At 51.4% G+C, this 13900-nt stretch overlaps 6 protein-coding genes across 6 annotated transcripts; 3 read left to right on the top strand and 3 right to left on the bottom strand.

The window, feature by feature from the left end:
* Positions 1 to 288: 288 nt before the first annotated feature.
* Positions 289 to 1435, top strand: P170DRAFT_439405 (tRNA 2'-phosphotransferase). Its single transcript, XM_024849827.1, has 2 exons — positions 289 to 428; positions 514 to 1435. The coding sequence occupies exons 1-2, from the start codon at positions 393 to 395 to the stop codon at positions 1354 to 1356; spliced, it is 879 nt and encodes a 292-aa protein (XP_024700972.1). The 5' UTR covers positions 289 to 392; the 3' UTR covers positions 1357 to 1435.
* Positions 1436 to 1578: 143 nt separating this feature from the next.
* Positions 1579 to 3163, top strand: cox5b (cytochrome c oxidase subunit IV). Its single transcript, XM_024843014.1, has 6 exons — positions 1579 to 1890; positions 2051 to 2104; positions 2310 to 2468; positions 2585 to 2685; positions 2741 to 2831; positions 2887 to 3163. Exons 1-6 carry the CDS (start codon positions 1800 to 1802, stop codon positions 2973 to 2975), a joined length of 585 nt encoding a protein of 194 aa, XP_024700971.1. The 5' UTR covers positions 1579 to 1799; the 3' UTR covers positions 2976 to 3163.
* Positions 3164 to 4703: 1540 nt separating this feature from the next.
* P170DRAFT_449316 (purine-cytosine permease family protein) lies at positions 4704 to 6597 on the bottom strand (the record flags this gene model as incomplete). The annotated part of the gene is made up of 6 exons (XM_024851037.1): positions 4704 to 4787; positions 4875 to 5580; positions 5647 to 5760; positions 5813 to 5885; positions 5937 to 6090; positions 6151 to 6597. 6 exons carry the CDS (start codon positions 6595 to 6597, stop codon positions 4704 to 4706), a joined length of 1578 nt encoding a protein of 525 aa, XP_024700970.1.
* Positions 6598 to 7776: 1179 nt separating this feature from the next.
* P170DRAFT_449315 (SANT/Myb-like DNA-binding domain-containing protein) lies at positions 7777 to 8955 on the bottom strand (the record flags this gene model as incomplete). Its single annotated transcript, XM_024851036.1, has 6 exons — positions 7777 to 7818; positions 7879 to 7962; positions 8020 to 8052; positions 8118 to 8165; positions 8226 to 8598; positions 8951 to 8955. The coding sequence occupies 6 exons, from the start codon at positions 8953 to 8955 to the stop codon at positions 7777 to 7779; spliced, it is 585 nt and encodes a 194-aa protein (XP_024700969.1).
* A 1201-nt stretch (positions 8956 to 10156) lies between these two features.
* P170DRAFT_249457 (uncharacterized protein) lies at positions 10157 to 10826 on the bottom strand. Its single transcript, XM_024843013.1, has one exon. It carries the CDS (start codon positions 10699 to 10701, stop codon positions 10351 to 10353), a length of 351 nt encoding a protein of 116 aa, XP_024700968.1. The 5' UTR covers positions 10702 to 10826; the 3' UTR covers positions 10157 to 10350.
* A 763-nt stretch (positions 10827 to 11589) lies between these two features.
* P170DRAFT_449314 (ER lumen protein-retaining receptor) lies at positions 11590 to 12718 on the top strand (the record flags this gene model as incomplete). The annotated part of the gene is made up of 3 exons (XM_024851035.1): positions 11590 to 11686; positions 11749 to 12038; positions 12101 to 12718. 3 exons carry the CDS (start codon positions 11590 to 11592, stop codon positions 12716 to 12718), a joined length of 1005 nt encoding a protein of 334 aa, XP_024700967.1.
* Positions 12719 to 13900: the final 1182 nt, after the last annotated feature.

The following is a 13900-nucleotide window of genomic DNA, read 5'->3' as shown; positions in this document are numbered from 1 at the left end:
AGCTGGACTCCCCCTTTGCGCTTGGTCAATTCATGCTGTCTTGTTCTGAGAGACAAAGAGCAGCCACTTTCACGGTGAAAGACCCATGCTAATGAGTCAGACTCCCAACACCATCTTAGCTTCTGATGATCCCCCCTCCATCTCAAATCCGACTATCACGAACATTTAGAATTAACGATCTCGCCATATTGCCACGTCTCCTTTTCCAGACCCGAATTCATTCCAACTACTTTCATTCCCTACAAAACTTATCTCGTCTACAAACCTACGCAACCCACGCAATGTCTCAACCCCGCAACGCCAAAGGCAAAGGCAAAGGCGGACGCGACGTACTCGTCTCCAAAGCCCTCAGCCACCTCCTCCGACATGCGGCAGAAAAGGAAGGCGTCAAGATGGACAGCCAGGGATACGCCAACGTGGCGGACGTGGTATGCGCCCGTTGCCCTTTGTGAGAAATGAGGGGTTCAAAAGGAAGACATTAACCAAATCGCGCGATCGCCGGTGGTCACACAGCTCGCATGGAGAAAAATCAAATCATTGCAAACCACCTTCCCGGAGATCTTGAACGCCGTCTCGTCGTCGGATAAGAAGCGCTTTGCGCTGTTACACATCCCCTCTGCTGAGGTGGAACGGGATACCCCTGCCACGACATCGACTACGTCCGAAGACAAGCGCGAAGGAGAGGTGTTACATGAGAAAGACGCGATTACGTTGGACCAGAATACGGCGGTCCCTACGACGAGTGCGGCGCAAGAAACGGCCACCGCAACAGCGCTTGCTGTGCAGGATCAGAATCCTTCTCACTTTTTGATACGAGCGACCCAGGGTCATAGTATCAAGAGTGTGGAGGCGGAGTCCCTTCTTGAGAAGATTTCTTTGGAGGACAAGTCGAAATTACCGAAGACTGTGGTGCATGGAACGTTCCATGGCGCTTGGCCGGCAATCCTGAAATCAGGCGGGTTGCGATCTATGAACAGGAATCAGGTGCACTTTGCGACAGGGCCGACGTTGGATACCGTACTTTCTGCGCAACCCGAGGGTCAGGCACAATCAAACGAGCCGCAGGTGATATCGGGGATGCGACGAGATGCACAGATTCTGATTTACATCAACATCGAGAAAGCACTGGCTGCGGGATGTCCATTCTGGCGCAGTGAGAACGACGTCATTCTCAGTGGAGGGATTGCAAGTGGCAATGGAGATGACAAGCTCGTTCCTTTGGAGTTTGTCGACGTTGTAGTAGAGCGCAAACGGGGCATGGGGAAGATCTGGGAGAATGGACAAGTACTCCAAGAGCTGCCGGCTGATTTGACCAAGAGGAATCCCAAGGGAAATCAGGGGAATAAGAAGAACTGAGGATGAGCTGTATAGACGCTACTATAGATCTTTAGATATCTAAATAGCAGCTCCTCGGTCGTCATTTCATGGGCCCTGCAGAACCCCACCAATTTCCAGAACCATCGTGATTCAGTTGAGGAACTAACCGCATCAATCCTTGGCAATGACAAGACCAATGCCCAACCCCAGACCATCATTGCCTGACATGTCGCCGACAAATGCCGAGTCGACTGACGATGGCATCACCAACCCTAAGCCCTAGGCCGTCTCCGGATTGGGCGGCGGTGCCATAGTGGTCTGATTGGTCTGCCGTAGCCCGGGCGCAGCCAATCACCCGGCGGTGCTGACTATTCGACCGACCACGGGCCGAAGCGGCTTCAAACTCACCTCAACTCCAAACTCCCTCTCCAAGTCCTCATCCCCCCCTCTCGACCGCCGTCATTACATCAACCACCTGGACAATGTTCCTTCAACGCACAGCCTTCGCCCTTGCGAGGCGCACTCCTGCCCGGGCCTTCGCTGCTCGCCCGTTCTCCTCCTCCGTCGTCCGCTGTACGTGATCCCAAACCGTGCCAACCCACGACCGCTTCTTCCTATGACAACAAGACGCGGCCACCCTCCCTCCCACGACCCAATTGGGACCCAATGCCAATCACCTCGAATACACTGCTCGTCTGGAAGGCTCACGGCTAATCTGTGTTTTTGTCTGCAGGCAACAAGGCCAAGTACGGAGTTGAGAAGGATGGCAAGATCCTTCCTTTCGAAGGTCGGTAGTTCACCTCCAGTGGCTCCACAATCAATTGCTTCTCTGCAGCTGTCCGCTGAACCCATTTGTGGCTATTGCTTTGGATTTCGCAATTGAGAAGAGGTTCCGGTCGCGCGGGGGTTCCAGCTTCCCAGGCCGACCGGCCTCAGTGGATGTCCCGACCACCGTCAAGAATAACGCTGATTGTCTTTTTTACCTGCAATAGAGATCAAGACCGAGGAGGACCTCGTTCCCCCTGGTGCCAAGGCCGGAACCATCCCCAGCGACGTTGAGCACGCCACCGGTCTCGAGCGTCTGGAACTTATCGGAAAGATGCAGGGCATTGACATCTTCGACATGAGGCCCCTGGATGCCTCCCGCAAGGGTACATATATCCCTCTTTTCCGAACCTGATACACGGCATCTCCAGTGGTTATTGGCTACATTCGGAGTTCCGCTGTCTACGAATTGAATGCGATAGCTGACCGCGCGATTTTCCAGGAACCCTTGACAACCCCATCATTGTCAACGGTGCCGGTGACGAGCAGTACGCCGGTTGCACCGGTTACCCTGCCGACTCTCACCAGGTCAACTGGCTGACGGTACGTCGCATGGCGTGATTCAACTTCCGAGAAGCGGCTGCTTATTCTCTTCTAGGTGTCCCGTGACCGCCCTCTCGAGCGCTGCGGCGAGTGCGGCAACGTCGTCAAGCTGAACTACGTCGGCCCTGACGAGGATCCCCATGCCCGTGAGTTTGATCCCTCCTACGGTATCCTCGCCCTTGCTAACCCGCTTCTTAATAGACGACCACGGTCACGGCCACGGCCACCCCCCTCACGAGGAGCCCAAGACCTTCGCCGACTTCGTCAAGCCCGAGTACTGGTACCGGTAAATTATCTATCTGACGTCGCGACGAATTATAATCGGGGACGCGGGGCTTGTATTTGAAAGAAGGGGGATAGAGAATTCAAGACAATTGAAGAGCCAAAAAACAAAGGAATCGGAAGGGACATGTAAAAAAAAGCAACAGCCGTTACCTACCTACCTACCTTTCTTAATCGCCGGCCTTACATATGGATGTGTCTTTTTGTTTTTTACCCCCTCAGTTCGTCTTGATTTCCTTGGACCTCGTTATGTGTGGCTGTATCTTCTGCTGTGCTGTGTTGATTGAATCCGGGCATTTCTTGTCTTGTCTTGTAGAATAGTCGAGTTGAAATGGGAGTGTGATGTTTTGTTCTGATTGTCACTTTTTCCTCTTTTCGTATTTACTAACTATCTACTCCAGCTAGGTCTACCATGATCGCAGTGATCAGTGATATTAGATATGGCATGACCTTTGCCTCTCCGCCGATAGGACAACCGTGGTAGTGGTGGCATGACACAATCCTTCCGGATCCCGGAACCATCCGCTTCCTGATCGCGTCACGTGGCATGGCCGACTTACCTTCAACATATGGATTAGTTTGATTCTGAAATCATTCATTAAATTAATTGCTGAAATAAGTACATCACCCGAACGTCTCCGATGTTCCGTACGGAGTAGATCGGACAGGATTGCATAGAACCTAGTTAGTACCTTAGGTAGTAGGTACGCGCGTCCAGCTTGCAGTCCCTACATCGTGGCGTTGAGGGAAATTAAATGAATTACATGGATAATGTGTCAGGATGGTCCCTGTACAGTAGAATTTAGGTGCTGCTATAATCCATGCCGTAGTCTATACTCACTAGGCAGTAGTTGAAAGAAGTACGTACCTGGATGAAGGTCTGACAGCGCCTGGCCCGGTTACATCGCATCGCAATCCATGAGAATGCAATCGACATCTGAACATATGCCTAGCTGTACTAATGTGCTTACATCGGCTATCTCCACGGGCTCCGCGGACCTAGCGTCGGGGAAGTGCTAATGCCACGTTGTGTTTGGGGCGGTGGAGGCGTTAGTCTATACTATCAATGGGCTGTGATGACGGATGACGGCGATAGTGTGGCGCTGGTAGTAAAAAAGGAAGTATTGCGAGAAGGTACGTGCGTAAGGCAGGAGGGAATGGATTCCATGTCGATTCGGAAATTTAGGGGGGCCCTTTTTTGTTGCCCTTTGGTTCCCCGAGAATTACCCCAAGCAGGGGTATTTGGAATAGATCCTGGAAAGTAGGTAAGTTGTAAGATGTAATTCTTATTGTTGTCTGAAGGATTTAGGTGATCCTGGGGGGATTAATTTAGTTTAATAGTCAGGTTGAAAGAGCGTGGGTAAATGAATGGATGGATGGACTCTGTATGTAATAGTATCATATTGTGGAATAATGCTAGTGTCAGTAGATATTGTCTGTCATCTTCTTTGATAACTCCGTTGATGAGCCTGCGCATGACGTATGCCTCGTTCCTTGCTGTTGTCGCTGGATATGCGAATGCGAAAATCACATGCTTTTATATCGTACCCTGCTCGTTCTCGTGAATCCCTCTGGTGCAGGACTGGGTGGCTTATATGTGCTAGGAGGCTTTCTGTCTGGTGTCGTAAGGCTTTGTAGCACACCATATCCAGGGGAGATTGGACAGATGTACTGCCCGACCCTCTGACCCAGACTGTGTCCACGTTCAGAAGGTTGGGTCGTTCGCCAGGGCTGGACTAGCGATTGAATCGACGGAGTTCAAAGTACCGTAAAGGCGGATAGACGAGACCCGCCCAGGTGAATCCAATGTAGAGACCCATCTTCAAATAGAATCATCCTAGTTAGCAAATGTATTTCTTTCATAGGAGCCGATGAGAGGCTAGGATAGATCGTGAATTAAAACTTACATCTGCGCCATAGTCACCCACCAAGCGAGCAATAGGCCCTATGTACCAGACCTGCGCCATGCAGAGAATCGCGCCGGCCCATCCGATCAAGAACGCGATAAACGCAGCAATACCAACCGGGAGCTTGGACGGATCGCACCATGCGTGCCAGTTGTATCCACTGCGGAGACGGAAGATGAAACGCTCTTCCAGGATGATGGCGATCCAAATAGCGACCCAGTAGCCCATGAGGGCGAGGAAGTTCGTGAATATCTCGGAGAGGTTGCTGCGGCCAGCAAGTGCGCAGACGGTGTAAATAACAACTCCGACGGTGTTCCAGATGGCTCGCGGGACCTTCTCGGCGTATCGGCCGAGGATTTGGAAATCAACGCTGGACGAATAAGTCGGGGCAATGGTGTTGGCGATGAGCCCCAAGGCGACGATGACCGAGCAGAACTTTCCAAACCCATGGAGTGATCCGAACCCTTCGACTATGAGCGCTCCGGCTCCGACGTTGTAGGCTGCCTCGTACTCCGAATGGGATGAAATGCCGGATGCGAGTCCAATTCCGCATAGGAAAGCCATGGTGAATGAGACCAGAAGGCCGAGGAGCGAAAGCGAGAAAAGTGTTACTCTAGATGTCTTTTCGGGGTAATAGACGAAGAAATCGCCGGCCAGGGGCGCGTAAGTGATGGCGGCACTCAAGCATAGTGAAAAGAACGACAGTCTGAGAGCACAAGAAATGCATTAGCGAAACAATGAACGCGCAAGGACCAAACTGTCGATAACGTACCGATTCCCGGCAAGTGTGCGAGTGTCGCCCTGAGACGCAGTAGACAAGTCGAATTTCACCGAAGACACGCCGAACAATATGCAAACCACAATGAGCTGAGGAAGAAAAGCAAATCTTCAAGGTGTCAGTGGCTGATGGGATTCGTTTGGGTGTAAGCTGGACCAACCGTTCGTAAACATGGAAAATCTCGATGCCAAATGTAGCAACCGCCCAACTGATCACTGCTATGATGACAATGCCTATAGTTTGTTAGTCGCATGGTTACGGTATCTGCAATCCCAAGAACTTACCAACAGCAACCGACATGCTTCCATTCGGAGACACGGCGGATAAGATTTGCCCGCCGACCACACAGTCAATCAGACTGTATCCGATCATCTGAATTAGATTCAGAATGACAACCACTTTACTCGGCCACCAGCCCATTGCATATCGTCCGAATACCTATATCGGGATTAGACGGTTCACCGCAGCACGCATACAAATATCGTATGAACCACATACCATGGTCCGGATTCCAGAAATAGGACCCCAGGTGGCCATCCAAGAAGCGACCAAGGCGCCAACAAAGGCGCCAAAGACCCCACAAAGAGCCGAATCTAAGAAGCTAAGGCCATAGACCACGGGCCCCAGCATTCCAAGCGTGATATTGTTGGCTGCCAGATTGATTGACACCCACAGTAAGAATGCCTGCAGGTATGACACCCAGGAGAGCTTCTTCAAGCGTTCCTCCTCTCGCACTCGCTCTATTCCTCTAGCTTCGAGATTGTATTCGACCAGTCGCTGCTCGAATTTCTTGGCAAATCTCGCCAGGCTCGAAGGTCGATGCGGGCCACTCGCCGCGGCGGGGCCGTTGCCATCTTCATGGTCCGGGTCGTGAGTCGGGTGTTCCACGGAGTAGAATTCCTTCGACGGCATCGCTAAGGCGGGGACAGGGTTTTCCGAGGACATGCTGGAGCGGCCCAGTCAGTATTACCACGCAAGGGGAGGGAGGAGAATTCAGAAGCGCGCATGAGTCCTTTCGCTGGAATTATCCAGATCAAGTTCAACCGTATATTCTCAGAACGACAACCTCTGTCGCACAGAAAAGTCGGGGCAGCACACCGATTGTAGAGCAGTGAGCTGGCCCAAGCCATGCGCGACATGCAGTTGCCGAACACCGGTCTTCATGCAGGCAGATTACCTAGATACCTTGATCGACAGACAAAACCACGCTACTCGTCTTCATGATAGCCATCCCTTGCATGGGAAGTATGTGAGCAGGTGGGAGAGGTGTACTCGAGGAGATGCTGCTTCCGGATTGCGATTGGAATGCAGTAATTGCAACCTAGTTGGATGAAGTCAAATGTCACGTCAGTCAAATGTTTGTTTTCGTCTTATTTCCCAGGGGAAGCACGGGAGTCTCAAAGTTCACCTAGACCGAATTCAGGGAGGAGATGGCAATTTAGACCATACAAGGACCCTTCCCAAGCGAAAAACAAAAAGCAAAGAGAAGTTGAACAGAATAATACGAAGTCGGCGACGTCAGAGAATCGGACGAGGAGAAGGAGGCAAAAAAAAAAAAAAAAAGGTGGAGGGCGAAAGTTTGGGCGGGGAAGACAGCCGGATCGAGACTCCCGCCGACTTCGGGGATTTGCGCCAATGACAGTCACCGCGTTCGGGAGCATTTCCTACGCCGGGCTGAAGTGGTCGCAGGGAAGCATCCGTTTGTACGTGGGGTAACTCCCCTGGTCAGAAGAACGCCGGGCTACTCGTGGCTCGTCTGGTCGCCCTGCAAGCTGTTCATATTGGGAGCCGATCTTAACAACATGCGCTGGAATCAGAGCTCAAACCCGCAAATGGTATAGGCTGTAAGGATACAAGAAAGAAGCAAACGAAATATCAACTCCAGAACTCGTCGCCGAATCTTGTGCAAATTGTTGCCGAAACCACGAATTGTTGCAGAAGAAAAGAAAGGAGATAGATGAAAATAACAGCCAAGATCAATTCCATAACAAATAAAAAACAAAGAAGAAGAAGAAGTGAGCAGTACGCAGCGCCACGAATCTGACGGTCATGGGGAATCGGAGACGCATGAACAATGCATTTAGTCGTAGTCATCACTTCGTCAAGGTTCGTCAAATGTCAAATCTAGGTTTCCTTAAAGTGCTCTTTCGCATACTGTTCGCAGGCCTGCATCCATCCGAGTCAGCAGTGGGGATTTCGTAGAGGGGAGAGAGAAAACGTCCTGACCTTTGCCGGCTTGCCAACCTTCTGCCCGATGACTTTCCATTTGTTGGACTCGTATTCCTTGATCGCGTCCCGGAGTGCATTTCTCTATAGAATCCTCAGAATTAGGTTGGAGCAAGGGGGATGAGGACTGCATGGGTGTACCTCGTCTTCTGCAAACTCGGCATAATGCATATCCTGAATGCGGGGGTCAGCGACAAAGTTCCTGCGTATTTGCAACCCTGGGCGGAGATGCGCCTTACCTTATACCAGTGCTTCTTCACACTTCCCTCAGTGCGAGTGGGGAACGTCTACAAGATGCAGCAATTAGCATGTGACGGTCGAACGGTGGGATTTGGCGTCAGGCATGCCTTGGCGATTTCACTCCAGCTGCGACCCGCGTCGCGCATCGTCTTCAGCCGCTGCTCTTCCTCAGCTGTCCACGGCGTATTTGTCCGGCCCTTCTTTCGAGGGGTAGCCTCAGGCGCTGCGCCTCCATGGTCCTGCGCCAGGTCCCCCGGCGCAGTGGTGGACATTGGCGCCGCCATGTTCGTCGCAGGCGTTGACTGGGGGGAGGCACGGCGCTTGCGTGGATTTGAGGGAGGGATCTGAGGTTGGGGCATAGGAATGCCCTCGAATGTAGCCACTTGTTGATGAAAAGGATGGAGTGGTTGCTGAGCTAGCAGTTGAGCTGGCGGGTTGACAGGTGCGGATGTCTTGATACGTTTATTGGTAGGAGGGGACCTGAACCAGAAGAAATAGGAATAGAGATGCCAGCGTTAGTAATTAATCAAGGACCCAGTGAATAGAAGGTAAACAATATCAATGATTGTGAGAGAGTAAAAAGAAAAAGAAAGGAAAACAGAGGAAAGAATCTCTTCACTCTGCAAGTCACATGTGAAGGAAAGAGGAACCGCCAGTGAATCAAATAAACCACGGAAAGCACATGACACCAAGTATCTATATATAAATTTGTATGGGCGTCGCCGAAAGGAAAAAGGAAATAAAATAAAATAAATGAAAAACAGGCCTTTCGTTGCTTAAGCACCACCCAGGGCCTCGAAGGAGGAGGTGGGGAGGACGAGGACGAACTTACGACATGGTGGACGGTACGCAGTATTCCCAATCACGCTGCGCCGATTCATCTGTAGATACACATGCTTATGAGATTAGCAAATCTGCTTCTCAAGAAACATGCCGTGGAGATTGGCCTGTCAAGTCGAGGGAAGCGAGATTCTGGTTACACCAAACGATGACGATGACACGGGCGCATCCCACGGCGTGGCAGTAGCGCCGCAGGACAGGGAAATAAAAACAACACGGACAAGGGAGGCAAGAGGCAGGATCGTGGTCATCCAAAGAATCAGAGCAAGAAGAGAAATCTCATGTTACGTGCATGTAGGTAGATGGGCGAAAGCGGTGGACATCGGGGTAGGAGGAAGTGGGGAAAGGGTCAGGATGGCTTGGAGGAAGAAATAAAAGGAGGGGGGTATAGAATATAAACAGGTTTAGGCACAGTCACAGGAAGACCTTTCGAGCATATTAGCAGCGGTACTAGGATACAAAGGCTGGAAATAGTACGATGGAGGAGGAGGAGGAGAGGGAGGAGGAGGAGTACTGGAAGAACGATGATAAGACGATCAGGTCAGGACAAGTGGAGAAGGGAGAGCAGTAGGCTTACTGGTCGAAGTTCATGATCAAGCTGATGACGAGATTCTCTCCTCGACGAGACGGACGCGAAGTAGAGGACGGCGGAGTTACATGGAAGAAGTCAAGCGGGCGAAGTCAACGGGGGAGCGGGTTGAATAATGTTTAATAAATAAAAACGAATGGGGAGAGCGAGGAACGGAGGGAAGAGGGAGTTGAGGAGAAGAGCCCAAGAGTAAGTCAGTCACCCAAGTCCGTCGTAGTCTACAGGTGGATGGATACGTAGAGCCTTCGCCTTAGTAAACTAAAACTGGCCATGAGGGGAAGGAAGCATTCGATCCAGCTAAAAAAAGGTTGGAATCCCGCTGCCTCCGAAAGGTATCGTCTTTGCTTGCTTTTTCCTTCGCCTCTGGGTTTGAAGCACGGGCAGAGCCATCCCGAGATACTTCTCATTCCATTCATTACTGGGTGGGCTACGGAAAGAGCATCGTAACGATCGATTTGATTTCGAGGCCATCGCGCCTATTCAGCCCTGGCATCAATCTGCTATCTCCACGGTCCGAGTACGACGGCACTGCACCCCATCTTCAGCATATCGTATCGATATCGATCTCCCGGGTGACGAATCCGGTCTAGACACCGCTAGCCCGTCAACCTGGCGAGGATGCAGTGTCCAAGTCCAGCCAACGAGTCTGACAAGGTCCGAGAGACGCCAGTGGAATCCGGTGACCGCGGGGGACCGAGTGGAAGGGACACTTGGCGGGAAAATAGGGATTCAACGCGAAATGAAGATGAATCAGTACAATAAAATCAATCAATCAATCGATACGGACACTGATGATAACATATTCATTCCATGGACAAGAGAAATAATAAAGATATCGAAAGAAGCCAAAATCCCAACGGAAGAGCCGAAAAAGCAAAAACGCGAAGAAAATCAAAACAAAAAGCGGGACGGGAAGCGGGGTAATCACTGGTCGTCATTCTTCCTCTCGCCCTCCCATCGCAGACTTCTGCAGGGCTCGGACTTTGCATTGTTATCTTTTCTCCCGATCGGATCTCAAATCCAATCTCGACGAGCTTGCTTTCGGGGGTTCTTGAAGATACTAGACGGTGGTTAATCCCCCATCTATCTCCCGCTCGTAGATCGACAATGACACTCGGAGTGATGCCCACCTTTTCCCCGCCATCTCTTCTCATCTTACTCCGCCAGCATCTGGTGAATCAGTTCAATCCCGGGATGAACCATTGAATGGTCGAAATACACCCAGGGTTATCCTCCTATTGGAGAGTCCTCTGGGGGTTCTGAGTAATGTAGGATGGCTCAGAACCGCAGCATATTAGGCATCCTTCATTAGGTCCATGGATCGTAGAAGACTCGTTCATGGATCCAGACGACATTCTTCTGGACACAGGTGACTCGTTTTCGTGTGTATATCTGGTGGGGAAATTCAACCAGAGAATGATACTCTTAGAGCATTGCGAACAGCAACTACTATTCCCGTCATGTGCTCAACACCATATCCCCGGGTCTCTCTTTTCGTTCCATCATACTCCGCATATTCTACATTTAGCCCGACATCTTTGACTATAGAAAGTCTGTTCAAAGCAGCATTTACACCATGCTGAGTTCTCAGAACAACAAACCAAGTCATCGCACTACATGGACTCGAGCATCCCATCCAAGCACGTGTTGACGTCATCTACAGCTCACGTGACTGGACACGCGGCCCCAGCGTCGAGTGGATCCCGTGAGCGGGAGCTCCCTTGATAACGAGTTGGACCTGTACGACAAGCTTCGCCCTGCAACTTGACCGCCCTTCAAGTACGTGGGTTGACAGTGCCAACACTGCTGCTGTCTTGTCAACTACTATTTATTCCATTGACCACGTTGTCACCGTTCCATTCCTACCGGCTCTCTCGCTTTCCGCAAACGGTGGCAGTCTTCCGTCGGCCCTAAAGTCGTCCATGGTCCTGGGGCTAGACAGGGATAGCTCAACAGTCTGCTTACTCCGTACCGCGCCTCCCTCAACGTCGAGAGATATCAAATAGCGCTATCAGTGGTATAGACCACTCGGTCGAGTCATCATGAATCTGAATGTTTTCCGCCTGCTGGCCGATCTCGCCCATATCTCCTCGAAATGCATCCTGATATGGGCCATCCATCGCAATAAAAGCGCCGAAGGTACGTTGCACTCTCTTACGAGAGATGACATGCCAGAATTGACACGGTCCTTTTACTGGCAGGCGTTTCACTCCTCACCCAGATCCTCTACGCCATGGTCTTTGTCTTTCGATATCTTGACTTGATCCGACCGCACAACTGGAAGGAACCGTATCTCGTGTTTTTCAAGCTCTTTTACATCGCCTCTTCGTTCTATATAATCTATATAATGATGAGGGTCTTCCCTCGGACGCGCGAACGGGAGCGAGCGTGGAAGTTGGCGCTAGGATCGATTGCCGTGGCCCTGGTTTTGGCACCCATCCTCAACCTCATCTTCTACGGCGAGTACCCGGCGAATCATGTCTTCACGGAGGTAAGTCGGAAGATACTGTCGGCCACTGTACCACCTCACTGACGCGAATGGGCAAAATGTAGATCTGCTGGAACTTCTCGATTGTCTTGGAATCCGTCTGCGTGCTTCCTCAGCTCTTGCTCCTACGGCAAACCACCGTACCCACCGTAATCAACTCCTTCTATCTGCTCACGTTGGGGTCTTATCGGGCATTTTATATCCTCAATTGGCTGGTGCGGGGATTGGGCCCCGACCACACGTGGGACCGAATCGCGGATGTGTTTGGAATCATCCAGACGGCCTTCTATATCGACTTCGCCTGGGTGTACTATACGCGGCAACGAGTCAAGTTGCGCAACGGAGGAGTTGTCGACTCCGAGGACTTCCGAAACAGCTGGTTGCTGAACAAGGTTTTGACCTTCCGACAGCGACGGAGCACCGACGAAGAGCAACACCTTCGCGATGAAGAGGCCGACGACGCGATGGATGCCGACGGAGAGCGTCCGGGGAACAACCGTTGGGGAGCCCGAGGGATCTCCATCTCCGCGGACGACACCCTAGAGGAACATCATCAGCCCCGATCCCAGGGAACACACAAAGGGAACAATAGCGAGGTGGATGGGTTTTTGGAGGAGGAAGAAGATCCTGCCGGGAACCATGGCGAGAACGTGTGGACACAATCTCCAACCAGAGACCGGTGAAGCCGTGGTCCAGTCTCAGCCAATTTCTCCGTATATAGAAGGGATATCTGTCGATCGCATGTCTGGACCTGAGTTCTTTGTGGTTTAAGTTTTGAACAGTTTTCAATTGAGTTGAAGAGATTTTTTTAATTTTTTTTTTTTTCGCATCCTCCCCTTTCCGTGTTTTGCGACTCATCTAAAACCACGATTTCAAATTGAGGGCGAGCAGACACAACGGGCCAGGCTGCCATGGAAGTCGATCGCTCCCTTTTCGGGGCGAGAAAAGCAGCCCTGCCGTGGCTCCGCTAAGCCCCAAGCGGACAAGCTTGCGGGATGGTTCGATCATTCCGGGTCGTGGGGATGGGCGAAGTTAACGGATACGCTGGAGGACGGACTCTGAGAGAATCAGAAACTCAGAAGCTCAGAAAGGAGAGAAGGAGGACAGGCATAAAATTAGAAGACGCAGGCCCGTTGTTTCAAGGGATGTTTCTGGCTGCGATGTGAAGATGAGAGGACGACTGCGCCAGGACATAGCCACCGGAGCAGGTCATCGCCCTCGTCATTATTATTATGACAACGGAGACGGGTAACGGAAATCACCGAACCGTTTTGGGACAAAGAAAGGGGGCCGTTTTGAAGGGCAGAAAAGCCTGATCGACAGCCGTCCAGCGTGCCAGTCTGGCGTCGTATCTCGGGACTTCGGAGTCGGGATGCTCATAGGCACAGGGCGAGATCCCTGGAGTCCACCGTTGAATTTTTGCATTTTTGCATTTTTGCATTTTATTTCGCCCGTCGAACTCCTGGACCCAGTGACATCACGTGGTCCCCACTCCGCCGGTTTATTACTTTCAAGATGCATCGTGATTTATTACATCGTATTATGCTGCCAGAGTACGATGGACGGACTATGACTCTGATGGGTGTGGGTTCTTGCGTCCATGTCCTCATGGGGGCGACGACATCATCAGTCTCCGTCCGGTGTTCATCATCATCATCATCGTAACGTTCCATTGAAAATCATTTTCTGCCTTGCGGTCCTTGCATTTTCATTAATTCGGAGTCGTAACAGGATTAATCCCTAATTTCCCACGCTTCAATCGTCTCTGCCAGGATCAACTTTAAGCGCCTGCCACCTCTCGGGACCGCCGTTGCTGACGGTCTGGAAATCGATAGTTAGTGGGAGGAGAAGAAGAGGGGGGGACC

This window comes from Aspergillus steynii (assembly GCF_002849105.1).
Source record: "Aspergillus steynii IBT 23096 chromosome Unknown P170scaffold_7, whole genome shotgun sequence".
Lineage (NCBI taxonomy): Eukaryota > Fungi > Ascomycota > Eurotiomycetes > Eurotiales > Aspergillaceae > Aspergillus > Aspergillus steynii.
This window is presented reverse-complemented; position numbering and strand designations above follow the sequence as displayed.

What these genes read in the sequence shown, in the direction of transcription:
- P170DRAFT_439405 (XM_024849827.1), top strand. Translation starts at nt 393, where the DNA reads ATGGACAGCCAGGGATACGCCAACGTGGCGGACGTG. An exon ending in ACGCCAACGTGGCGGACGTG is followed by an intron (nt 429 to 513) that starts GTATGCGCCCGT and finishes GTGGTCACACAG; the next exon opens with CTCGCATGGAGAAAAATCAA.
- cox5b (XM_024843014.1), top strand. Translation starts at nt 1,800, where the DNA reads ATGTTCCTTCAACGCACAGCCTTCGCCCTTGCGAGGCGCACTCCTGCC. An exon ending in CTCCTCCTCCGTCGTCCGCT is followed by an intron (nt 1,891 to 2,050) that starts GTACGTGATCCC and finishes TTTTGTCTGCAG; the next exon opens with GCAACAAGGCCAAGTACGGA. An exon ending in TGACGAGGATCCCCATGCCC is followed by an intron (nt 2,832 to 2,886) that starts GTGAGTTTGATC and finishes GCTTCTTAATAG; the next exon opens with ACGACCACGGTCACGGCCAC.
- P170DRAFT_249457 (XM_024843013.1), bottom strand. Translation starts at nt 10,701, where the DNA reads ATGAGAAGAGATGGCGGGGAAAAGGTGGGCATCACTCCGAGTGTCATT.